The following is a 26,022-nucleotide window of genomic DNA, read 5'->3' on the forward strand; positions in this document are numbered from 1 at the left end:
TTCCCCCCCCAACAGCATGCAGACTGACTCTGTGCGTCTCTCACTGCAGCTTGTAAAGGCGCCATAATTTATTGCTCTTGTCATCTGTAAAACATATCAAATCTTCCTCCTGCTGAAATGAAGCAGCTTCGCATATGAATAGGGTTTGTCTCGCTATTTTCAGGACAGGACGAACCCATACCCCCTCCCCTCCTTCATACCCCGCAAATTATGAAGAAACAAAACAAGGGAAGACAGAAATTATGCGGGTCCCAATATATGCCTACGTTTTTATGATATTCTGTATAATTAGGAATATATTATGGATGATCTACTCGTGTATCCTCTTACAAGAGTTTTACTGTATTGAATGAGAAGCAGACCATGGCCATATCTAGATGCTTTGCATATTCATAATTCATAGTGAACGTCCAAAAGGTCCGTTCCTTTGTTCTTATCTGCCGTAAATGTTGCCTGTCTCACTAAAATTGTCATCAGAGGAAAATAAAACTAGGACATTATTTTGAGGTTCTGTTGTAAAAACATCATCCCAGTTCTGTTTTTCAGTTTGTATAACATTTTATTTTAGCATATTATTTGTAAAATAACCTGACTATAGAGGAAATGCACAACTAGGAAATCATAATATTAATGGTTGTATCTATAGAACTTTGGTGATAGGGATAACGCATTATAAATCACAAAAATTAATCAACAATTATCCCTCGATAATTTGAAAACACAAGACACACCAATTCCATTTATGCAATAGCATAAATTTATGCAAAAGTGACCTTGTATTGCAAATACTGAATATCCATAAAATAATGATTTCATACCAATCCTTTTAAAAAAAAAAGGACCAATATTTCAGATTTCAATATCACCACATGTAGACGTTTTTTGAATTTGTTTACATGTTTTATGCGTCAACTTGAGTTTGTTCAAAGTATTCCCACCAAATGAGGATTTGCATTAATTAGTTCTACATCTTGCTGCACTACATCTTGCTGCATGGTGAACTGTATCTAACAAACTTCAAGATACATCCAGATTCCTGACATCTGTAAATAGTAACGGAGTAACTTTATAGAGATAATGTTGGCGTTTTGACCAAATCCTTTCTTTTAGAAGCTTTAGATTTTATATTCACGGGTGTCAATGCCCGTTTTGGCTACAGCAGTGGTACTACAGTTGTTACGCATACTTGGCTTATTGTCCAATGGCAGTTAGGGTTGTTAGAGCGTGACCAAGCACAGAGGAGCAGCAGAGAGGTTGATTAATTACAAGAACCTCACTTGTGGTGTATCAACATGGCATCAATGAGTCATAGATGATTGGACACACTGGGTGCATCTCAATAGACTAACGTGACCTCCCTTCGTCTCCTCTTCTTCATCTGCACTGATCTGAAACTCCAGGATACTGTAGGTGAAAGCAATATGGCGGTTGAAACAGGAGGCATGCTGGTTTAAAGTGGAAGTGGAGGTGAAATGGGGTTGGGAGGAGAAGGAGATATTTTGGGGCTGATTTATACCCTCACTATTATCCAGCGCGGCCCATGTTCAGGTCGGCAGTTAAAATGATATAGACATCTTGACACGGAGAGAAGGAAAGGTCTGACAGCTCAGGTCATTGGGGAGAAGAGACTCAGAGTTCACCATCACTGCTGAAGGTATGCAGGTATATTGCACTCCCGTTCAAAATAACCTTTCACTCGAACAGGCACAGCACTGTTCAAGTTCATGCACAAGAGACCATAGGAAGGGTGAATTATGAGGACACATACATATACACGCACACACCACCAGTGGCTCCAATTCACAGTAGTGTACAGACACATTGTCACCAACAGGTGGAGACAAAGCCCTTGTCAATTAAGTGGATGGAGTTAACATTTCTACCTTGGAACTATTTGTTGATTAAATAATATATGGACAAGAATGAAGTGACTTATTGGCTAAAGCCATGAAATCAAAAGGTTACATGATGTTTACTGACAGTGTTGGGGAAGCTACTCTGAAAACAGTTTACCAAGCTACTAATAACGTCACACTGGAAGAAGTGAAACTACAATAAAGCCATCCTTATGAAAAAATAGTTTACTTAACTGAAGTTGCTTTGAAAAAGTAGTTCACTATATCCAAACTACTTGTGAAACATTATCGTATGAAAAATTGATATGTCATAGACTACAAACTGAATGAACAGATTACTTTGGGGTCAACACATAAATTGTGTTTCAAATGAAAATTAGTCAGGTCTGATACCAAAAAATAAAACGTATTGCCTAAAGTCATTTGTAGTTCCAATAGTTAGCTACACTGCAAAAAAGTAATTATCTACTGAAAACCTTACCTAGATTTGATTTTAGTTCAATTACCACCAAGCTACTGTCAAATATAGTTAAATTACTAGATAAACTACATAAGCCTCGTTCACTACTCCGCAACACTGGCCACATGATCAAGCACAGGCCATAAGCATAATGCCTGTTCCTAAGAGGTCCCTACATCAGGAGTAAGGTCACTACAGTGGCCACATATACAGAAAGAGTCAACAGTTTGGACACACTGTAACGTGTATTCTAAGAATCAGGAAGCAAGTACAGGGAGTGAATTTAATAAATGAACATTGAACCAAACAAGAAACACGAGTGGCATACCTACATAAACACTGAAACAGAGTCAATAACACCTGGGGAAAGAACCAAAGGGAGTGACAGACATAGGGGAGGTAATCAGGAAGGTGATGGAGTCCAGGTGAGTCTCACGAGGCGCAGGTGCACATAACGATGGTGACAGGTGTACGTAATAATGAGAACTGGCGACAATGAGCGCAAGAGAAGGGGAGCGGGAGTTAACGTGACACACCTACTCATTCAAGGGCTTTTCTTTATTTTTACTATTTTCTATATTGTAGAATAATTGTGAAGACATATGCTGAGCACTTGTTGGCTGCTTTTCCTTCACTCTGCTGTCCAACTCATCCCATCTCAATTGTGTTAATGTCAGGTGATTGTGGAGGCCAGATCATCTGATGCAGCACTCCATCACTCTCCTTCTTGGTCAAATAGCCCTTACACAGCCTGGAGGTATGTTGGGTCATTGTCCTGTTGAAAAACAAATGATAGTTCCACTAAGCGCAAACCAGATGGGATGCCGTATTGCTGAAGAATGCTGTGGTAGCCATGCTGGTTAAGTGTGCCTTGAATTCTAAATAAATCACTGACAGTGTCACCAGCAAAGCACAATCACACCTCCTCCATGCTTCATGGTGGGAACCACACATGCGGAGATCCGTTCACCTACTCTGTGTTTCAAAAAAGACACAGTAGTTGGAACCAAAAATCGCACATTTGGACTCAGACCAAAATGACAGATTTCCACTGGTCTTATGTCCATTGCATATTTTTCTTGGCCCATGCAAGTCTCTTCTTATTATTGGTGTTCTTTAGTAGTGGTTTCTTTGCAGCAATTCGAACATGAAGGCCTGATTAACACAGTCTCCTCTGAACAGTTGATGTTGAGATGTGTCTGTTACTTGAAGCATTTATTTTGACTGTAATCTGAGGTGCAGTTAACTCTAATGAACTTATCCTCTGCAGCAGAGGTAACTCTGGGTCTTCCTTTCCTGTGGCAGTCCTCGTGAGATCCAGTTTCATCATAGCGCTTGATGGTTTTTGCGACTGCACTTGAAGAAACTTTCAAAGTTCTTGAGATTTTCCACATTAACTGACCCTCATGTCTTAAAGTAATGATGTACTGTCTTTCTCTTTGCTTATTTTAGCTGTTCTTGCCATAATAGGGACTTGGTGTTTTACCAAATAGGGTTATCTTCTATATACCCTCCTCCCCTACCTTGTCACAACACAACTGATTGGCTCAAACACAATAAGAAGGAAAGAAATTCCATAAATCAACTTTGAACAAGGCACACCTGTTAATTGAAATGCATTCCAGGCGACTATCTCATGATGCTGGTGGAGAGAATGCCAAGAGTGTGCAAAGCTGTCAAGGCAAAGGGTGGCTACGTTGAAGAACCTCAAATATATTTTGATTTGTTTAACACTTTGTTTACATGATTGTGTTATTTCATAGTTGATGTATTCACTATTATTCTACAATGTAGAAAATAGTAAAAAATAAATTAAAACCCTGGAATGAGTAGGTGTCAAAACTTGTGACGTGTACTATAAATCTGTCCAGCTGCTCTGGGAAAAGGAGCATGGCCCACAACAGGCTTGAGTTTAAAGTTGAAACCTAAATGAACTGCACTTTAGACAACTTTACTTCGTACCAAATGGCACCCTTTTCCCTAGTCTTAGAAAAAAAGGGTTCTAAAAGGGCTCTTAAGCCATCCCCATTTTTGTTCCATGTAGAACCATCTGTGGAAACTGTTCTACATGGAACCCAAACAGTTCTACTTAGAACCAAAATGGTTCTTCTACCTGGAACCAACAAGGGTTCTTCAAAGGTTTCTCCTATGGGGACAGCCGAAGAACCTTTTTAGATGGCACTTTTTTTGTTGTTGAATGTGACCCTATATGCTCTGGTCAAAAGTTGCTCTTCGGACATAGCCTTTGATATAAGTACCTGTGATTATTTTTGACCATTTTAATTGAAAACAAAAACAGAAATAGTTTCTTAGCAAGAGTCATTTCTAAGGCAAAAAAACTTTACTAGCACTCTCCTGAGGATCTGCCTTTTTACTGAAGATGCTGGGAAATGACTGACAACACAGCTCTTAGCTCCCTCTGTAGATGCCTACTGGACAACTTTTGTTTGTATTGCATTTAATGAATTTATCTTAACACTTTGTTCTAGCTAGCTATTTGTTTAGGTAGCTATCAAGTAAACACTTGGTGTGCACTTCAAACTAATGTTCTCTCTGTCTTGCAGAAGAGGCTGCTCAAACAAGTAGGCTGTCACGACTTCCGAAGTCGGTGCCTCTCCTTGTTCGTCAGCGGTCTACTTGCCAGCGCCGATCCACTTTTTCCTTTGGTTTGTTTTCACACGCTTTCCATTTCACAATTATTTGTTCCTGTATTTAAACCCTCTGTTTCCCCCATGGTGTTGTGCGGGATTATTACATGCTCAGTTAGGTTTATTTTGACGGGTGCTGTGTTCACCCTGCGTTATCTTTACCGTCTTGTTTTGGTCAAGTGTAATTGTTACCTTGTAATTGCTACCTTGAGTAAAGTACGTTTCTCACTCATTCTGCTCTCCTGCGCCTGACTTCATGCACCAGCTAAACTCACCTTCTGACAAGGCCTTCTAGGGTAAGGTGGCACACCACCAAATATGTCGGTGGAGGACATCGGTTTATGATGTCAGTCTGTCTAACAACCTGTGAAAAATGTATATTTTCCTGTGGTTAACTACAGCTGGAAAAATAGATTGGTAAATAGTTTCAGCAGTATAGGTATGAATAGATGTAATGATAATATAATAATATAATATATATAATAATAATAATAATAATAATATAATATAATAATAATATGATATTTGTGAAGGTTTTCTGATGAAGCGATAGATGAAAATAATGATTGTCAGGATAGTCTGAAGAAGCTATTGGGGAACTATTGCTATTGAGCTTACGTTTTTTATTGAATGAATGTCACCAACAAAAATAACAAAACGACCGTGAAGCTTACGAGGGCTTTTGTGCCACTAAAGACAACTTCCCACAATTAAAAAAGGTAAAAAGGCTGCCTAAGTATGATTCCCAATCAGAGACAACGATAGACAGCTGTCCCTGATTGAGAACCATACCCGGCCAAAACATAGAAACACACAACATAGAATGCCCAACCAAATCACACCCCGACCAACCCAAATAGACATAAAAAGGCTCTAAGGTCAGGGCGTGACAATGATTGACCTTCATCATAGCCAAAGTACCATTCTCGATACATGGCAGACTGGCAAAACTTGATTGGAGCTTATTACCAACTATTTAATTTGCCAGTATATAATTGCGCACCCCACCCCCCACATTTCCAGTCTGACTTTGATGAGCAGTGCACAGAATATTTCCTAGCCTTAATATTTATCTTAAACATTTAAGTTCTTATTGTAAAACGTTTTTTTTTTTTTTTTTAATATTCGAAACATACAATATACTTGCAGTGAAGTCACTCAACAACATCATACCAGTCATCCAACAGATTCCCAATCAGAACGACACACAGAAGCATCCAGGGTCAATGCCCTGCTCAAGGGCACATTGACCGATCTACCACCAGGCCAAAAAACGTGAACCCCGAACCCTCCAAGATCCCCCCCACACAGTTCCCCAATAGCTGTCCCGCAACCATTCGAGACCCCATCCCACAGTCCTCCCGCAGGAAAAAAATAAATAATCATAAATACAATTAATTCCATTCCCCACCCCCAATAACCCCCCAATGCACCAACAATTAAGAGGATGAACTAAAGAGAAAAAAGGAAAGGACAGAACAGCAAACAATGCAAAAAAAGTTATAGAACAAAATAAATGTAAAACAAAGGATAAAGAACTACTAAAATCATAACATCAATGCCAACTGTATATGTTTGTGTGCATTTATGGCACTATTATGTGTATGTTCTTATTTGAATGAGAATATGTGTATATGCATGTGTACAAACACCTGCACGTCCATCAGCCTCAGGCAAACCGGCATTAGTTGTAAAAACACTGCCACTTCGTGTCATTAAAATGTAATTTTTTATTATGTTTTATTTTATCTCCCACACAGCAACTCCACTCCCACTTGTCTCCGATTCCACATACCAACCCTCAGCTCATCCCATCCATCGCTGCTGGACACCCACTTCGGGTTTCTACGCAACACATCTTTCATCTATGCTGTGATGTTTAACATACTTTCAATCTAATCGAATGGAATCCACAGAAAGTGTTGAAGATAAATATTTTTACTGAGAGCATTAGTAATTGACTGAACCGGTCTCTCCAGACCTAACAGTACGATTTATAGGGTCAAGTTTAGATTAACGCTATGCATTTTCAGCCATTTCTGAACCTGAGACCAGAAACAGGCTACCTGAGGGCAATACCAAAATAAATGGTCTATTGATTCTGCATCCTCACAACAAAATCTAGAGCTTCAATGATTTTATGGCCCAAATATTCAACATTTTGTTGGTGGCAAGAATAATTTTAGCTGAAAAGCACAAAGTCTTGAATCTTGTTGTTTTATATATATCAACTCACATCCTGTACCATGGAATCAGTACATCAAAAATCTCTTCCCAACAATTTTGCGATATGTATGGCACAGTTGTCAACATCCGGGTCTTCAAGTAAAACTGGTATACTTTCCTATTTATGCTATTTTTATTCCTCCGCCAGTTTTGATCCTTTATATTGGGCAAACAGACCAGCTCCCTACCTCCTCCGGCTGCCACTGTAACGACTCTCGTGGGTTGAAGAAGGAGACCAAGGTGCAGCGTGGTATGCGTTCATGAGTTTTAATGAAACTGAACACCGCAACAAAGTAGAAAAACGAACGCGGACAGTTCTGCCAGGCAAACAAAACAGCTAAACAGACAATAATTCTCCACAAAACCCAAACAGAAAATACCAATTTATCAATGATCCCCAATCAGAGACAACGATAGACAGCTGCCTCTGATTGGGAACCACACATGGCAAAAACAACAAAGAAACAGAAAACCTAGAATGCCCACCCTAATCACACCCTGACCAAACCAAAAACAGAAAAATAAAAGGCTCTCTAAGGTCAGGGCGTATTTTTGTTCAGTATATACAGTATTTCATCGCCAAACGTTTATTGAAAACAAATACATTTTCACAATGAGCACTTGTTGTCTATCAAATACATTCTTACAGTTGTTGGTTAGCTAGCTAGCGAATTTAAGCCATATTAGCATTAACCTGAAAAAAATCAAGACAAAATTAAAGCTGCAAGGGTTGTCGGAGTTCAGCTGTGTGCTCACTGTGCCACCATCAGGACAAATTGGACACATTGCCGTAGCATGAGCTGCTTCTATACTGTTTACCACGCTTGCCAAATATCAGAACTCTACATCGAACAGGCCATGCAATATTATGCTTTTGAGTTTTTTTGGACAATTTTCAATGATGTTGACTACTTTAAACGTATTCTTTTCCGGGACCGCTGGACCGATTGGCACCAAACTTGGTATATATCATCTATGTACCCATGACTCTAACTCAAACAATATGGCCGCTATGAGCCAATGAGCTTGCAAGAATGTTTTTTATTGTTCAACAGCACCACCATGAGGCAAACCTGAACCATACTTTGCAGATTAGCTAGACTCATATCCCTCAGTATGTGCGCCAAATTTCATCACTCTGAGTAAAAAAAATAAAGACATATAAACATGTGCCCGTTATAGTGCCACCGTGTGGTTGATCTGAATGTGATTGAATATGTTGAGTCTTCACAGTGTTTGGAAAATATTAACATTTGTGTCTGATTTATATGCCAGAGCACGCCCACCTGAATGATAATTGGTCAACACAGGCCACGTTGTTTTAGGTACTAGTCTGGAAAATGTTGGCATTGCATGAGAGGGTTAGGCCCTTGGCTCGTTACCATCATGCAAGGTTGCACCATCCGAGTCTTCACCATCTCATGGGAATTTGCATTTAAATTTTGCCTCATGGAAGAAGGAGAGTAATAATAATAATTAGGGGTTCACTATTTGAACCACTAATAATGAACACTAACAAATACAATAGGGTTTCACCAGTTTAGCTGCTGAGTCCATAACAAGACATGTTATCAAGAACAAGATGAAACTTGCTGAAATGAGCCACCTACGATTCCCCACATGGCATCTTCTTGTCATTGGACAAGTTGATTTTGCATGGCCCGGTACCCCGGGTGAGTGGTTTTTGCACATTTTAGAACCTTCCATTGGTACTTAAGTGAAATCTCCACCCAAAGGGGCACGGGGCCATTCAAAACATACTCACCCATTGTTGCTAGCTAGCTATCTGACCATTCAGAATCATAACAAAGCACGGCTTCAACCCCCATCAATGGACGTCCATAATTTTCGTGAAATTTTCAACCAACACGTCTACTACGCTAGCCATAAAAATATAGGGGGTTGTCACTAGTTATCAAAGCCACCAAGTCATAAACCTGCCTGATTCTGGTCAAGTTGAGAGTAACTAGCTAAAATTCGGGCCACTTAATTTGTTTTCAAAGGCTGAACCCTCCTAAAGTGATCACCAAATTGATCACAGAGATTTTGAAAGGGACAAATGTGTCGACACGAGCTACGAGGTAAGTTGTCGATAGTTGATCTAAAGGGAAGAGAAGTCACATTGTGTAAAGTATGGATATATACTGAACAAAAATATAAACGCAACATGCAACAATTTCAACGATTTTACAAAGTTACAGTTCATATAAGGAAATCTGTCAATTTAAATAAATAAATTAGACCCTAATCTATCGATATCACATGACTGGGCAGGGGTACAGCCATGGGTGGGTCTGGAAGGGCCTAGGCCCACCCACTTGGCAGCCAGGCCCACCCACTGAGAACCCAGGCCCAGCAAATCAGAATCAGTTTTTCCCCACAAAAGGGCTTTTATTACAGACAGACATACTCCTCAGTTTCATCAGCTGTCCGGGTGGCTGGTCACAGACGGTCCCGCAGGTGAAGAAGACAGATGTGGAGGTCCTGGGTTGGCGTGGTTACATGTGGTCTCCATGTGGTCTTACATTACTGCAGTCAGCATGCCAACTGTACACTCCCTCAAAACTTGAGACATCTGCGGCATTCGTGTGTGACAAAACTGCACATTTTAGAGTGGCCTTTTATTGTCCCAGCACAAGTATGATGTATGATGTTCATGCTGTTTAATCAGCTTCTTGGTTTGCCACACCTGTCAGGTGGATGGATTATCTTGACAAATGAGAAATGCTCACTAACAGGGATGTAAACAAATGTATGCACAAAATATGAGAGAAATAAGCATTTTGTTTATGTGGACCAACACATGTTGTATTTATATTTATATTTTTGTTCAGTATAATATAATCAAACTTTGATCAAACTTTACATTTGTTAGGATTTATTAACCTCTATCCGCTACTGACAAAAATGAATGGGCCTCCCTCCTGAGCCAGGCTCCTCTAGTTTTTCTTACTTTCTCACTTTTTTCTCCTTGCCACTGTATTTCTGCTTTTGCTTGATCTTAGGGTCTAGGCCGGGTTACTGTTAAAGCACTATGGGAAAGGGGGATACCTAGTCAGTTGTCCAACTGAATGTATTCAACTGAAATGTGTCTTCCGCATTTAACCCAACCCCTCTGAATCAGAGAGGTGCAGGGGGCTGCCTTAATCGACATCCACGTCTTTGGCACCCGGGGAACAGTGGGTTAACTGCCTTGCTCATGGGCAGAATGACAGATTTTTACCTTGTCAGCTCAGGGATTTCGATCCAGCAACCTTCCTGTTCTTGGCCCAACGCTCTAACCGCTAGGCTACCTGTGACAACTGTTGATGTAAAAAGGGCTTTGTACAATGTATGATTAATAATGGTTATTCAAGTTATTCAATAATCTATGGGTATCATGCATTGAAATTATAATTAAATTGAAGTAATATTGCAGATTGTACCTTTTTAAATAAATGTTCATGTCTGCATTTCAGCTGCCATTCAACATTTGACAATGGTGGCAGAGGGAGAGAATGAGCTATGGGCGGGTCGGAGATTGTCACGCCCTGACCTTAGTTATCTTTGTTTTCTTTATTATTTGTCAGGGTGTGACTAGGTTGGGTATGTTTGTTTTTGTATTGTCTAGGGGTTTTTGTATGTCTAGTTTTTTTGTAAGTCTAGGTATTTGTATGTCTATGGTGGCCTGAATTGGTTCCCAATCAGAGGCAGCTGTTTATCGTTGTCTCTGATTAGGGACCATATTTAGGTAGCCATTTTGTCTAGGGTATTTGTGGGTTCTTGTCTATGTGTAGTTGCCTGTTCAGCATGCATTGTATAGCGTCATGATTTGTTTTGTTAGTTTTGGTCAGTGTTCATTCTTATAGAGAATGTACGCATACCACGCTGAGCTTTGGTCTCCTCCCTATGATGGCCGTGACAGAAGAACCCACCATAAAAGGACCAAGCAGCGTGTAAATGAGGAGCGGACATCCTAGGCCCGGGAGAAAGATGAGTGGGGGACATCCTGGACCTGGGAGGAGGTAATGGCAGGGGACAAGACCTTGCCATGGAAGCAGGTGGAGATAGCACAGGAGGAACTCCAACGATACGAGGGGACACAGATCGCAAGGAAGCCCGAGAGGCACCCCCAATTATTGTTTTTTGGTGGGGGCACACGAGGAGATTAGCTGAGTCAGGTTGGAGCCCTGAGCCAACTCCTCGTGCTTACCGTGGGGAGTGTGTAACTGGTCAGGCACTGTGTTATGCAGAGATGCACACGGTGTCTCCAGTTCGCATTCTTAGCCCGGTGCGCTCTATTCCAGCTCCTCGCAGTTGCCGGACTAGAATGGGCATCCAGCCAGGACGGATGGTGCCGGCTCAGCGCTCCTGGTCTCCAGTATGCCTCCTTGGACCAGGATATCCTGCACCGGCACTGCATACTGTGTCTAAGGTGCGTCTGCACAGCCCAATGCGTCCTGTGCTAGCGCCCCACACTTGCCGGGCTCAAGTGAGCTTCCAGCCAGGATGTATTGTGCCAGCTCTACGATGCACAGTCCAGTACGTCCTGTGCCTGCTCCTCGCACCCGCCCTGAGGTGCATGTCTCCAGCCCAGCACCAACAGTACCGGCACCAGGTATCCAGTGCGACTCGGCAGTCCAGAGCGTCCGGCGACAATACCCAGTCCAGAGCGTCTGGCGACACTACCCAGTCCGGGGCCTCCAGCGACGGTCCCCAGTCCGGGGCCTCCGGCGACGGTCCCCAGCATTGAGTGGTGAGCCCTTCATTGTAAGTCTGCCACATACACTATACATTTATTAAACATAAGAAGGAGTGAGTTTTTGTCACAAAACGACTCGTGGGAAGTGACAAAGAGCACATATAGGACCAGAGCACAAATAATAATATAGTAATAATCAATCACTTTGCTTTTTATTTAACCATCTTACATATAAAATTTAAAATTGTGAATACCTCACCACAGGTTAATGAGAAGGGTGTGCTTGAAATGATGCACATAACTCTGCAATGTTGGTTCTATTGGAGAGAGTCTCAGTCTTAAATCATTTTCCACACACGGTCTGTGCCTGTATTTAGTTTTCACGCTAGTGAGGGCCGAAAATCCACTCTCACATAGGTTCGTTGTAGCAAAGGGCATCAGTGTCTTAAGTGTGATTTTCCAAGGCAGGATACTCTTGAGTGCAGCCCAATCCAGGAATCTGGCAGTGGCTTCTGATTAAATTTTCACATAACCGCTTGTTGCAATTTCGATGAGGCTCTCTTGTTCAGATATCGGTAAGTGGACTGGAGGCAGGGCATGAAAGGGATAATGAATCCAGTTGTTTGTGTAATCCGTTTCGGGAAAGTACCTGCGTAATTGCGCACCCAACTCACTCAGGTGCTTCGCTATATCACATTTGACAACTTCTCATCATACAAGGGGTCAGACAAGTGAAAGTTATGGTCAGTAAAGAAAACTTTAAGCTTGTCTCTCAATTTAAAAAAAAAGTGTCAATAATTTCCCCCTTGATAACCAGCGCACTTCTGTATGTTGTAAAAGCGTTACATGGTCGCTGCCCATATCATTGCATAGTGCAGAAAATACACGAGAGTTCAGGGGTCTTGCTTTAAAAAAGTTAATCATTTTCACTGTAGTGTCCAAAACGTCTTTCAAGCCATCAGGCTTACCCTTCCATTTAAGAATGATGGATTCCACTGTGTTCTTCGGGATCTTCAATGCTGCAGAGATTTTTTGGTACCCTTCCCCAGAACTGTGCCTTGACCGACTCCTGTCTCGGAGCGCTATGGACAATTCCTTCGACCTCATGGCTTTGCTCTGACATGCACTGTCAACTGTGGGACCTTTATAGGCAGGTGTGTGCCTTTATAAATCATGTCCAATCAATTTAATTTACCACAGGTGGACTCCAATCAAGTTGTAGAAACATTTCAAGGATGATCAATGGAAACAGGATGGACCTGAGCTCATTTTCCAGTCTCGTAGCAAAGGGTCTGAATGGTTATGTAAATAAGATAATTTGTTATTTTATTTTGTATAGAAATTTGCTAAAATGTCTAAAACCTTGTTTTTGCGTTGTCATTGTGGGATATTGTGTGTAGATTGGTGAGGAATTGTTTTTATTTAATACATTTTAGAATAAGGCAGTAAAGCAACAAAATGTGGAAAATGTCAAGGTGTCCGAATACTTTCCGAAGGCACTGTATATGGTGTAATTTCACGGGACTCTGAATAATATGGAGTGTTCACTTTACATGTGCGCTTACTGCACTAAAGAAAACCACTGACCAAACAACAATGGCATGCTCACTGAAATAAAGGGCAACAACATTAAAAAATTGAAATTCTTAGATTTTTCCCAGACCTCAAATGTCATCCCCTGATGTGGTTTAAGAATTGTTGTGAACACAGAAAATCCAATTTTGTTGTTTTCTATTAAAAAAGTGGAAAATCAGAAAAAAAAATGGTGAAACCTGGAAAAACAAAACCAAAAGAACTGTTTTTTGGAAAAAACTGAAGTAGGTAAAACTATTTTATGGATTTTAAAAGAGCCATACCGACGGTTTTGGCTTTGCATGACTGCATTTTAAAGTGTGTCATCCTGCAGCACAACGTTTTTGGGGAAGTTGAGGTCAGGTCCCATATTGACTATACACCCAAGAGGGAAAAAGGTTTGGCCATCCTAGAAATGTTTTTGGGAAATATAATATAATATATCAAATTTAGCAGACACTTTTATCCAAAGCGACTTTCAGTCATACATTAATACATTTTTATATGGTTGGGTGGTCCCAAGAATTGAACCCAATATCCTGGCATTGCAATGCTCTACCAAGATGCATGCTTTGTGACGCCTCAATTTAATGATTTATAAGGCCATTATTAAGCGTTGCTTATGCCACCCTTTATAAAGCACATGTTTATGTCATATTTGACATAGTGGGTTATGTCACATTTGACATTGGTGTCACACATTAATGCCACACTTATGAACCCTTTATAAAGTATAACATATGGTTATAGATGATTGTATGAAGCCTTTACAAGCAGCACGTCATTTAAAGCAGACAGAATTTACTTTACTCCTAAGATTTTGGAAGTAGGCGGGACGTCCTATACACTGTCCTATAGAAATCGAGGACACTGGATGTAGTTTGAAAGGTTAACGGAAATATGGTCCAATGGGGAAAGGGAATAGGATTCGAGTCCATTCTTACTATACCTTAGCGTTCGAGTCCCCCAGCCGCCCAAAAATACTGTCAACCAATTGCAATTATTGTAGTTCATTGAAAGCTCCATTATAGGCTAGGTTAAAAGTAGTGACAAGTTAAAAGGAAATCACAGTCGAATGAGGTTTCCTTTTGTCCAATGGACGTTTAGGACGTATGCACTAAGCTTATAAATAACAAGGTGACAGTTGTCAGAGTGCACATTAACTGCTGCTGTGAGCGAGAGCTAGTAATCGAGGACCCCGTGTGTACTGTAACATTAAGGTGAGTTAGTTTAGGTGTGACATATTTTTGTCATTTCGCAAAGCTTATAATCGCGTTGTGAATATTTTGAAATGTCCTGTCTGCATTGCTGGGACGAATAGAAATTGTTAGCATGCTAGCTAGCTAACGTTATCCATGCATTGTAGGTGAAGTTGACGGCCATTCAATGATTTCTTCCCAAGAATGACATTTTACAGTGACTGTGTTCGTGCTGTTGAATTCTTACCAGAGAAGTGTCTACATGGGCAGCCGCGTATACTGTTGGGAAATAAACATGCAAATGTTAACTTGCGAAACCATGCATTGGAGTACAACCGATTCTAAGATGAGGTGAAGCTTCTGCAAAATGTCTGACTTGCTCGTCCATATCTGGGCCTAGTGAACCAGTGCATGTTTTCGGTCATTATGGATTCATGCCCCTGAGGATTGAGAAGGACGTTTAACAAGTTCTATCAAATGCTATAGTTTGTGTCCTGTACCAAATGCCGCGTCCTTGTCTTTAAATCCTGTATTGGTGTCTGGGTCATTTTTGACCTTCACGTCTGGCGCTGGCTAGCCAACTGCTCCCACCTATCTGTTAACGTTAGCAGTGTCCGCCTGAAGTATATTAAACGTAGCTAGCTCTGGCTAACGTTACCCAGGTCAGTCAACTAGCGTTTCATGTTTTCGTCCTTTTTGCAAATCGCTGCTACCCTCACTGCATGTGACATGGGTTTAATAAGCCCCATTCGCGCATGGACATTTGATTTGGGATAGTTTAGGTTTCCCCATGGTGAATCCTTCATTTGTATTTTGTGCTAATGTTGACGTTGCCGGCCCAGGGGCGGAATGGCGACGGGGGTGTACTGCACTAAAATTATGTTATCATTTACACTGAATTTAGCTAGTTAGATTTGTAGTCATTCATAGCTAGAAGGCTAGCTTGCCTGTCTGGGCCTTATGCGCGCAGGCACTAATACACTACCTCGCTACCAACGCAATTGGATTAATTAGCTTTAGACATCTCTGGATGTCGAAGTTGATCATAGTTCAGCACCCAATTTAGTGTTTTGAAATATTTTTTTTTCTTTAACGCATTGGCGTCTTGCCGCATTCAAACAAGGCTTGCTATTTTTCATGGAATTTCACTTAATCAAAAGGTCATATGGCCTGGGTGTGAAGATTGTATAAACTCGAGGTTACAGTCAGATTTTACTACAGGACTTTAGTCTGCTTTTTGCAAATCCTCTTCCCTGATGCACATGGTCAAATATGCTTGACTGGTTACACTTACAGCTCAGGTCACCTTTACTCTACCTTTAGCAGCATAGAGCTGGTTTCGGTGGTGGGCTGTAGCTACGAATTGTGCATGCCTTCCATTGTTAAAAAAATAACGTAAATTATCAGTTCAAAAAATGTAATTTCTCATCTCTCTTCACAGGCACCAGCCATGTACGCCTGTGCTAAGTTTGTCACCTCACCTGCTGTGGTATGTATTCTTTGAAACTACAATGTCACTTGTTTGATGCTCTGCCAGTTGTGCCTAATCAGTCTAGGTCTAGCATGTACACACACAATCTTGTTTAGCTAAAAGATGCACAGCAAATAAGAGTCAGTGGTAAGGAATATCACTTTTTATTTGTCACATGTGTCAAAGACAGCAGGTCAGTGAAATGCTTACTTACAAGCTCTTAATTAACTATGCAGTTTTAAGAAGAATAAATGTTAAGTTAAACATAATTAAAGAGCAGCAGTAAAGTAACAGTAGCGAGGCTATATACAGGGTGTACCGGTACAGACTCAATGTGTGGGGCTACAGGTTAGTTGAGGTAATAATAGTACATGTAGGTAGGGTTAAAGTGACTATGCATAGATAATCAACAGAGTAGCAGCAGTGTAAAAAGGGAGGAGGGGAGACTATGCAAATAGTCTGGGTAGCCATTTTATTATCTTTTCAGGCATCTTATGGCTTGGGGGTAGAAGCTGTTAAGGAGCCTTTTGGACCTAGACTTGGTGCTCCGATACTGCTTGTTTTGCGGTAGCAGAGAAGTCTATGACTAGGGTAGCTGGAGTCTTTGACCATTTTTAGGGCCTTCCTCTGACACAGCCTGATATATATATATATATTGCTAAAAAAAAATAAAGGGGACACTAAAATAACACATCCTAGATCTGAATGAAATATTCTTATTAAATACTTTCTTTACATAGTTGCATGTGCTGACAAAAAAATCACTAAATTATCAATGGAAATCAAATTTATCAACCCATGGTGGTCTGGATTTGTAGTCGCACTCAAAATTAAAGTGGAAAACCACACTACAGGTTGATCCAACTTTGTTCTAATGTCCTTAAAACAAGTCAAAATGAGGCTCCGTAGTGTGTGGCCTCCACGTGCCTGTATGGCCTCTCTACAACGCCTGGGCATGCTCCTGATGAGGTGGCGGATGGTCTCCTGAGGGATCTCCTCCCAGACCTGGACCAAAGCATCTGCCAACTCCTGGACAGTGTGGTGCAACGTGGCGTTGGTGGATGGAGCGAGACATGATGTCCCAGATGTGCTCAATTGGCTTCAGGTCTGGGGAACGGGCGGGCCAGTCCATAGCATCAATGCCTTCCTCTTGCAGGAACTACGGACACACTCCAGCCATATGAGGTCTAGCATTGTCTTGCATTAGGAGGAACCCAGGGTCAACCGCACCAGCATATGGTCTCACAAGGGGTCTGAGGATCTCATCTCTGTATCTAATGGCAGTCAGTTTACCTCTGGCAGGCACATGGAGGGCTGTGTGGCCCCCCCAAAGAAATGCCACCCCACACCATGACTGACCCACTGCCAAACCGGTCATGCTGGAGGATGTTGCAGGCAGCAGAACGTTCTCCACGGCGTCTCTAGACTGTCACATGTGCTCAGTGTGAACCTGCTTTCATCTGTGAAGAGCACAGGGCGCCAGTGGCGAATTTGCCAATCTTGGTGTTCTCTGGCAAATGCCAAATGTCATGCACGGTGTTGGGCTGAAACTATGTAGGTGATTAGCCTCTCACTATGTAGGTGATTAGCCTCTCACTATGTAGGTGATTAGCCTCTCACTATGTAGGTGATTAGCCTCTCACTATGTAGGTGATTAGCCTCTCACTATGTAGGTGATTAGCCTCTCACTATGTAGGTGATTAGCCTCTCACTATGTAGGTGATTAGCCTCTCACTATGTAGGTGATTAGCCTCTCACTATGTAGGTGATTAGCCTCTCACTATGTAGGTGATTAGCCTCTCACTATGTAGGTGATTAGCCTCTCACTATGTAGGTGATTAGCCTCTCACTATGTAGGTGATTAGCCTCTCACTATGTAGGTGATTAGCCTCTCACTATGTAGGTGATTAGCCTCTCACTATGTAGGTGATTAGCCTCTCACTATGTAGGTGATTAGCCTCTCACTATGTAGGTGATTAGCCTCTCACTATGTAGGTGATTAGCCTCTCACTATGTAGGTGATTAGCCTCTCACTATGTAGGTGATTAGCCTCTCACTATGTAGGTGATTAGCCTCTCACTATGTAGGTGATTAGCCTCTCACTATGTAGGTGATTAGCCTCTCACTATGTAGGTGATTAGCCTCTAGTACTTAGTCTTTACTAAGGACAAGATTTGGATTGATCATAAGGGTTGCACATTTTGGGATATTCAGAGGTGGGAATTAATGGCAATGTATGCCATTTATATTGATACCATTTCAATGTGATGTTTTTTTACATTTGGTATATTTACCATAACATTATGGAGACAAACAAACCTTGTACCTTATCATAAGTAGACATAATTGCAAATGATTAAATCATTCCAATAGAAATATAACTAAATTGTTTTTTTATGAATGGAACTTTAATTGAGTTGACTTGTCACATGTGATTTCACTGAACAAAAGGGAATATTGAATAATCCCCAATGATCCATTGCATCTCCCAAAAATGTTTTCAACATACAGTTGAAGTTTACATACACCTTAGCCAAATACATTTAAACAGTTTTTCTCAATACTTGACATTGAATCCTTGTAGAAATTCCCTGCCATATGTCAGTAAGGATCACCACTTTATTTTAAGAATATGAAATGTCAGAATAATAGTAGATAATTATTTATTTCATTCCCAGTGGGTCGGAAGTTTACATGCACGCAATTAGTATTTGGTAGCATTGCTTTTAAATAGTTTAACATGGGACAAATGTTTTGGGTAGTCTTCCACAAGCTTCCCACAATAAGTTAGGTGAATTTTGGCCCATTCCTCCTGACAGAGCTGGTGTAACTGAGTCAGGTTTGTAAGGCCTCCTTGCTCGCACATGCTTTTTCAGTTCTGCCCATGTTTTCTATAGGATTGATGTCAGGGCTTTGTGATGGCCACTCCAATACCTTTGACTTTTTTTTGTCCTTAAGCCATTTGCCACATCTTTGGAAGTATGCTTGGGGTCATTGTCCATTTGGAAGACCCATGGAGGTAACGGGAAAGAGCGCCAAATCCACAAAGTCCCTTCTACCAGGTGGCTGAGATGTTGGCACGACTGCCATAATGTATCCATCCCAAAGCCCTTGCTTGGAAGTGTACATCGCCAGACTGCCAAGAACCTTGCCCTCATCCAGGCCAAGGTGGTGAGACACTGTAGTGATGACACCACATGCCTTATTGATCTTTGCACCAGACAGGATGCTCTTGCCAGCGTACTTGGGGTCCAACATGTACGCTGTGGTGTGTATGGGCTTCAGGCAGTGGTCTTCACACTTCAGTTTCCTCTGCTTGGAGTAACAGTGAAGTGGGCAGGGCAGTACAGATTTCTTCTCTTACATCTGCAAGCAGAGTCAACATCAGACAGGATGGCATTGTCTCCCTCAATCTGTGCAATGGCTACTGCTACAGGCTGCTTACCACTCTCCCAAAATGCATCATCCAGTAGGATCCTCTTGATGGGGGCTGTCTATCGGCAGACTCATGGTCATTTCTTGGAGAGACTCCTTCCCCTCCAGGAGACTGTCAAACATGATAACACCACCCCAACGGGTGTTGCTGGGCAGCTTCAATGTGGTGCTCTTATTCTTCTCACTTTGCTTGGTGACATAGATTGCTATAACTTGATGACTCTTCACATACCCAACATGTCCTTAGCTCTCTTGTAGAGTATATCCATTCTTTTCAGTGCAATGATTTCCTCGAGGAACAGATTTAATGCATGAGCAGCACAGACAATGGGTGTCATGTGAGGGTAGGACTCTACTTTAGTCCAAGCAGCCTTCAAGTTTGCAGAATTGCCTGTCACCAGTGCAAATACCTTCTATGGTCCAAGGTCATTGACTGCCTTCAGTGCATCTGCACTGAAGAGACCGGTGTCTGTGCTCTTGTAGAATACTGGTTGAGGGGTGGAGATTCTATAGTTAATTATTCCTTGCCCACAAACATTTGACCACCCATCAGAGATTGCAATAGTCTGCTTTCTCTGATTTGCTTGACCTTCACTTGAACTCTGCACCCAGCAAATGAGTAGATAAAGCATGTCTGGTTGGAGGGGTGTATGCTGGGCGAAGAACGTCAAGAAATCTCTTCCAATACACATTGCCTGTGAGTGTCAGAGCTGAACCAGTTGCGTGCACAGCTCGAGCAAGACCATCAGCATTTCTGACTATGTTCCTCTATTGAGTCAAACAACTTCTGATTCCAGGAGGACCATGAGCTGTTGCGATCGATAAGGTGTTTATTCATAATTTTCACCTCTCATAGAAGTAGAGGGACTTTTGTCAGCGGTTGTGAGCGCTGAGGGAACTTTATGCACTTGGCCAGATGATTCTGCATTTGTTTTCTTCACATGATTTGGCACAGTATTTGCAAATGTACACTGCTTTTCCTTCTAAATTAACTGTAGTGAAATGTCCCCACACAGTGCTTGTGGCATTTTCCTGTAAAGATTAGAAAAGAGTTAAATTAAACTTATTATGATTTTTTTTTAACCGTTTTAACTCTTTTTGTAAGATGTTTTAAAATTAAACCTGTATGGAAACAGGTGAATTAACAACTCAGTTAGCAGGCTCAAGCAAGTTAAAACTAACTAGCAGAAATTGTTAGAAATTATTTAAACACTTTGCTGTAGGCTACTATTTACCAGTTAACAAAACATTATTGTATAAAATATATTCACCCCATCCAGTATTGTAAGCATGTAGTCCTTGGCTCAGACAGTGTAGTTGCGTGGGCTCAATAGCATCTCATTAGTGGGCAAGATCTTGAGAATCCGCTGTACATGTGATGGGGAAAAAACACTGTGCATACAGAGGGTTGCAATTCCATTGAATTGGAGTTTAACCAGAATTTGCCACACAACCTAGAATTACTATTTAACTCAACTTTTTTGATGAATTTAAGCAAAATTCCCAGGCTTAACTTCCCATGGAAATTTACCAGAATGTTTTTGACCCTTTGCAACCCTAATCATGATAGCGGCATCAAGACTGTTAGAATGGCTATCTTCCTAGACTTTAAGACTATTAGATCTAACTCTGTAGGGTCATAATCTTGGCGTGCTCCAGAACTCACCTCAGGGTAATCTACATTTGGCAGTCTGATAGTAATGACTTAAGTAGACTTAGAAGCTTGTAACAAGCTCTGTCTAGGAGTCTGATGTGTAGTTGTCTCTTGCAGCTGCGTGGGGGGTCCAGAGTCCTCGCCCGGCCAGTCTCTGTCTCAGTCTTCAACAGACCTGAAGCCAGAAGTGAGCAGCAGGTGAGCCTCTCTTCAAACCAAAATGAAACCATGTGACTAACATTGCTCACAATTCTGTGCTTAGATTTGTGTAAACCTTTTGCCAATTGCCCCTTTTTGTGATAAGGCCACTTGTTCATAAGGTTTGTTTTTCAACACCTCAGTAACCCTTATTTTCTCTTCAGTTGTATTTATCCTGAACACCAGACCATTTTGAATCCTTGTCTGGTGAAATACTAACTTGGCCCATGCTTATGTGTCCTTGTGACCATTTCCACGGGTCCCTTCAGGACTATCCAGTGTGACCACTTTATCCGCCTTCAATATTTTTCTGTGCAACGTGGAATTTAAATTTGGGAGCACCAGTGTGCGAAGAGAAATTATGGGTTTTTAGACTATTCATAGTGCTCCTAAATTTCTGTGCGCCTAGATTTTTAAACTTGAGGGATGGGTGTTTATACGATTTACACCTGTCAGGTTGTCTCGGTTCCATGTCATTCTCAAGCTTCTCTATGTTCTGATTTTGACTGCTCTGCCCCTGCATCTTCCCCAGACCCTATTGCCTGTTGGTGAGGCTTCTCTTCTAACCCGGGGGTTCCAGACCAGCGCTGTCTCCAGAGACATCGACACGGCTGCCAAGTTCATCGGTGCTGGAGCCGCCACAGTGGGAGTGGCTGGATCAGGGGCTGGAATTGGAACTGTGTTCGGCAGCTTGATCATCGGCTATGCCAGGTAACTGATGAATGAAAAGGAATTCAACCCTTTGTGGGAGTGAGCAGATTCAGAAGCAAAACTTGATGAAAAGTTGTGATTATGTGGGTGGTAGAGAAATGCTAACGTTTTACCGCAAGAGTATTGATGGAAGTGTTGTGAGCCTGTTCATATAATTACCTAACAATTTACTACTGGTGCTGTCGTCCAGCCAAAGCTTAACTTCCAGTCCTCGTTCTCTTGTTGACAGGAACCCCTCCCTGAAGCAGCAGCTCTTCTCCTATGCCATCCTGGGCTTTGCTTTGTCTGAGGCCATGGGGCTCTTCTGTCTCATGGTGGCGTTCCTCATCCTGTTCGCTATGTAATTTAGTCACACCCTGTTCCCATCCCTGCCCCGTCACCTTTCTCCCAGGGAATTGAAGCTCATGAGGCCGTGGCACCGCCATTCCAAACAAAATCTACGACTACAAATCCTGCCTTTTATGTTTTCTTTTTTTCAGAAGTTTTACGTAAGAGCTCACTTTGGTTTAGACGGTCTGTCTGAATAAATGGTTGGGATAACTAAACTTGTCAGTCTTTATTTTCAGTGTTTGGACTTAAAGATGGGGAAACTAAAAGTACTAGTTACCTTATCACATTGAATGCAATGTAAGCTAAATGTACTAGTACAGGGATGTGGTATTTCTTAGCAATTAAGTCTGGGTCTCAACTTGCTGAGTTAGAATTAATAGAATACACAAGGTACAATTTCATAATGTAAGTGTGCATCAGATGTGACCCAATTCAGACCATGTCAGCAAAGCATTTTTAGGTTTGTAAATTAGTCTAGGGACCAGCTATGTAAGCATGTTCGCTTCGCTGACCGGGGTGGGGCCCAGTTGATCATCAGTTATCATAAACTCAGCAAAAAAAATGTCCTCTGTCAACTGTTCAGTTTCAGCAAACTTAACCTGTAAATATTTGTATGAACATAAGATTCAAAAACTGAGACAAACTGAACAAGTTCCACAGACATGTGACTAACAGAAATGGAGTGAGTCCCTGATCAAAGAAGGGGTCAAAAGTAACGGTGTGGCCACCAGCTGCATTAAGTACTGCAGTGCATCTTATTGTCTGCACCAGATTTGCCAGTTCTTGCTGTGAGATGTTATCCTGCTCCTCCACCGTGACACTTGAAAGTTCCTTGACATTTCTAGGGGGGGAATGGCCCTAGCCCTCACCCTCCAATCCAACAGATCCCAGATGTGCTCAATGGGTTTGAGATCCAGGCTCTTCGCTGGCCATGGCAGAACACTGACATTCCTGGCTTGCAGGAAATCACGCACAGAACGAGCAGTACGGCTGGTAGCATTGTCATGCTGGAGGGTCATGTCAGGATGAGCCTGCAGGAGGGGAACCACATGAGGGAGGAGGATGTCTACCCTCTAATGCAGTGTTGAGATTGCGCTTGTCACTGCAGGCAGTCAGATGATGCTGTGACCCTCTGCCCCAGACCATGACGGACTCTCCACCTCCAAATCGATCCAGCTCCAGAGTACAGGCCTTGGTGTAACGCTCACTCCTACGACGATAAACGCGACTCCGACCTTCAGTTTTGTCAGCGGTGAGACACAACCGCGACTGGTCAGTGAAGAGCACTTGTTAGTCCTGTCTGGTCCAGTGAGTTTGTACCCATAGATGCCGTTGTTGCCTGTCTTGAGGACCTGCCTTACAACAGGCCTACAAGCCCTCCGTCCAGCCTATTGCGAACAGTCTGAGCACTGTGATGGAGGGATTGTGCGTTCCTGGTTTAACTCGGGCAGTTGTTGCCATCCTGCCCCGCAGGTGTGATGTTCGGCTGTACCAATCCTGTGCAGGTGTTACACGTGGTCTGCCACTGCGAGGATGATCAGCTGTCCGTCCTGTAGCGCTGCCTTAGGCATCTCAGTACGGACGTTGCAATTTATTGCCCTGGCCACATCTGCATGCCTCCTTGCAGCATGCCTAAGGCACGTTCACGCAAATGAGCAGGGACCCTGGGCATCATTCTTTTGGTGTTTCTCAGGCTGTAGAAAGGCCTCTTAGTAGTGTCCTAGGTTTTCAGAACTGACCTTAATTGCCTACTGTCTAAGCTGTGTCTTAACAGCTGTTTCACAGGTGAAGGTCTAATTGTTTATGGTTCATTGAACAAGTGTGGGGAAATTGTTTAAATCCTTTACAATGAAGATCTGAAGTTTGGATTTTTACAAATGATTTTTGAAACACAGGGTCCTGAGATGGATTTCTAAAATTATTATTTTTTTGGCTGAGTAACTTTAAGCATTTGCCTCCACCCTATGGCAATGTGTAGAATTTTAGGACAACTTTTTTTGTCTGCGCTGTCAGACCCATGAGTCATTGCGGCCCCTCGTGATTGAGTTCAGTTTTTTGTGGCCCCCGCCCCAATTGAAGTTGTCCATCCCTGTTAGTTTATACAGTGTAAAGAACATTCGGAACACCTTCCTAATGAGTTTTACCCGCAGGACGGCCTGAATTTGTCAGGGCATCGACTAGGTGTCAAGTGTTTTGGCCAATGTTGACGCCAATGCTTCCCACAGTTGGCTGGATGATCTTTGGGTGGTGGACCATTCTTGATACACATGGGGAAACTGAGTGGAAAAACTCAGTAATGTTGCAAACACACTCAACCCGGTGCGCCTGGCACCTACCATACCCCGTTCAAAGGCACTTAAATATTTTGTCTTGCCCATTTATCCTCCATGGCACGGTCTTGAGGCTTTCGTCTATTTTAACTTGTCACATTTTATCTACACTAAAGTGGATTTAACAGGACATCGGGAGAGGTTTCATCTGGTCAGTTGGTCATAGAAAAGTGCTTACATATTCTAACGGTAGAACATATGTATGAAAATGCCCTCAAAATGTGACGTCATGTACTGTTGCCTGAAAACATTTGAGCTCAAATCCAGAATACTGGAGTATAGCGCCAAATTCAAAGTTGTAGCTTCACGGTCAACATAAATACGGAGGGGAGTAGTTTTATTCGCTAGGTCAGTTCCCAATTTATTTTGAACTGTGGCAAATTGTTACGCACTTAAATGTCCCTGTAAATGTTTTTAGTGGTAATGACCTTCATCGGATTCATACTGCAATTATCGATTTTCTGTGACAAACATGTGTATAGATTTAAGAATGGTTTATTACAAATATTTTCATAGTTCCTTACTCGTGGTTCATTTGTGTTGCCCTTTTAAGTGCATCTCTCCAATCTGGGCCAGATTTATTTAAATGTTTAGCTCCGTTAATGTAGGTCTTCAGTTTTGAACGGTTTGGGCTACAGAGTGGTTTTATGCATTTTAAAGGCGCAACCACAGACAAAGTAATGTTCCGTTTGTTTCTATGGCGGTCGCTGTTCTATAGCTTAGCCCAGACATATTAAGGAATGTTTCTGATTTAACCTAATCCGACTTGCCTGTGCTGATGGTTTTTACAGACAAAGTAAAATTATACAAATGACTGCTCTTGGTGCGCACCCCTCAAATACAAATGTAACAGCACACTGGAAACGGCGTTCTAAGGCACTGCTTCTCAGTGCAAGAGGCGTCACTACAGTCCCTGCTTTGATTTTAAAATCAATCTCATCCGGCTGTGATTCGGAGTCCCATAAGGCGGCGCACAATTGACCCAGCATCGTCCGGGTTTGGCCAGGGTAGGCAGTAATTGTAAATAAGAATTTGTTCTTTACTGACGTGGCTAGTTAAATGAAAGGTTACACACAACCATACATATGTAGCCATTTAATGTATTGTGACCATTTAATGTATATGTGGCTACTTTCAGATTTCCACCTTTTTTAATGGGGTGAATGTTCTCTAATCGGGTGTGGACGCAGAGTGGACCTACAATGCTGAAGATCGCCACCAGGTGGCAGTAAATGCATTCTGTGCTGTGGA

The 26,022-nt window shown here is 42.0% G+C and overlaps 1 protein-coding gene and 1 long non-coding RNA gene across 2 annotated transcripts; both read left to right on the forward strand.

Annotated features, from left to right (window-relative positions):
• Window positions 1–1,218: 1,218 nt before the first annotated feature.
• Window positions 1,219–5,092, forward strand: LOC127914415 (uncharacterized). The gene is made up of 3 exons (XR_008088247.1): window positions 1,219–1,654; window positions 2,994–3,073; window positions 4,881–5,092. It is a non-coding gene; the product is annotated as an uncharacterized LOC127914415 (long non-coding RNA).
• A 9,406-nt stretch (window positions 5,093–14,498) lies between these two features.
• LOC118365203 (ATP synthase F(0) complex subunit C3, mitochondrial-like) lies at window positions 14,499–22,656 on the forward strand. The gene is made up of 5 exons (XM_035747209.2): window positions 14,499–14,663; window positions 16,084–16,131; window positions 21,320–21,400; window positions 21,933–22,111; window positions 22,341–22,656. The coding sequence occupies exons 2-5, from the start codon at window positions 16,093–16,095 to the stop codon at window positions 22,453–22,455; spliced, it is 414 nt and encodes a 137-aa protein (XP_035603102.1). The 5' UTR covers window positions 14,499–14,663; window positions 16,084–16,092; the 3' UTR covers window positions 22,456–22,656.
• The last annotated feature ends 3,366 nt before the right edge of the window (window positions 22,657–26,022 follow it).

This window comes from Oncorhynchus keta, chromosome 32 (genome assembly GCF_023373465.1).
Source record: "Oncorhynchus keta strain PuntledgeMale-10-30-2019 chromosome 32, Oket_V2, whole genome shotgun sequence".
Taxonomy (NCBI): domain Eukaryota; kingdom Metazoa; phylum Chordata; class Actinopteri; order Salmoniformes; family Salmonidae; genus Oncorhynchus; species Oncorhynchus keta.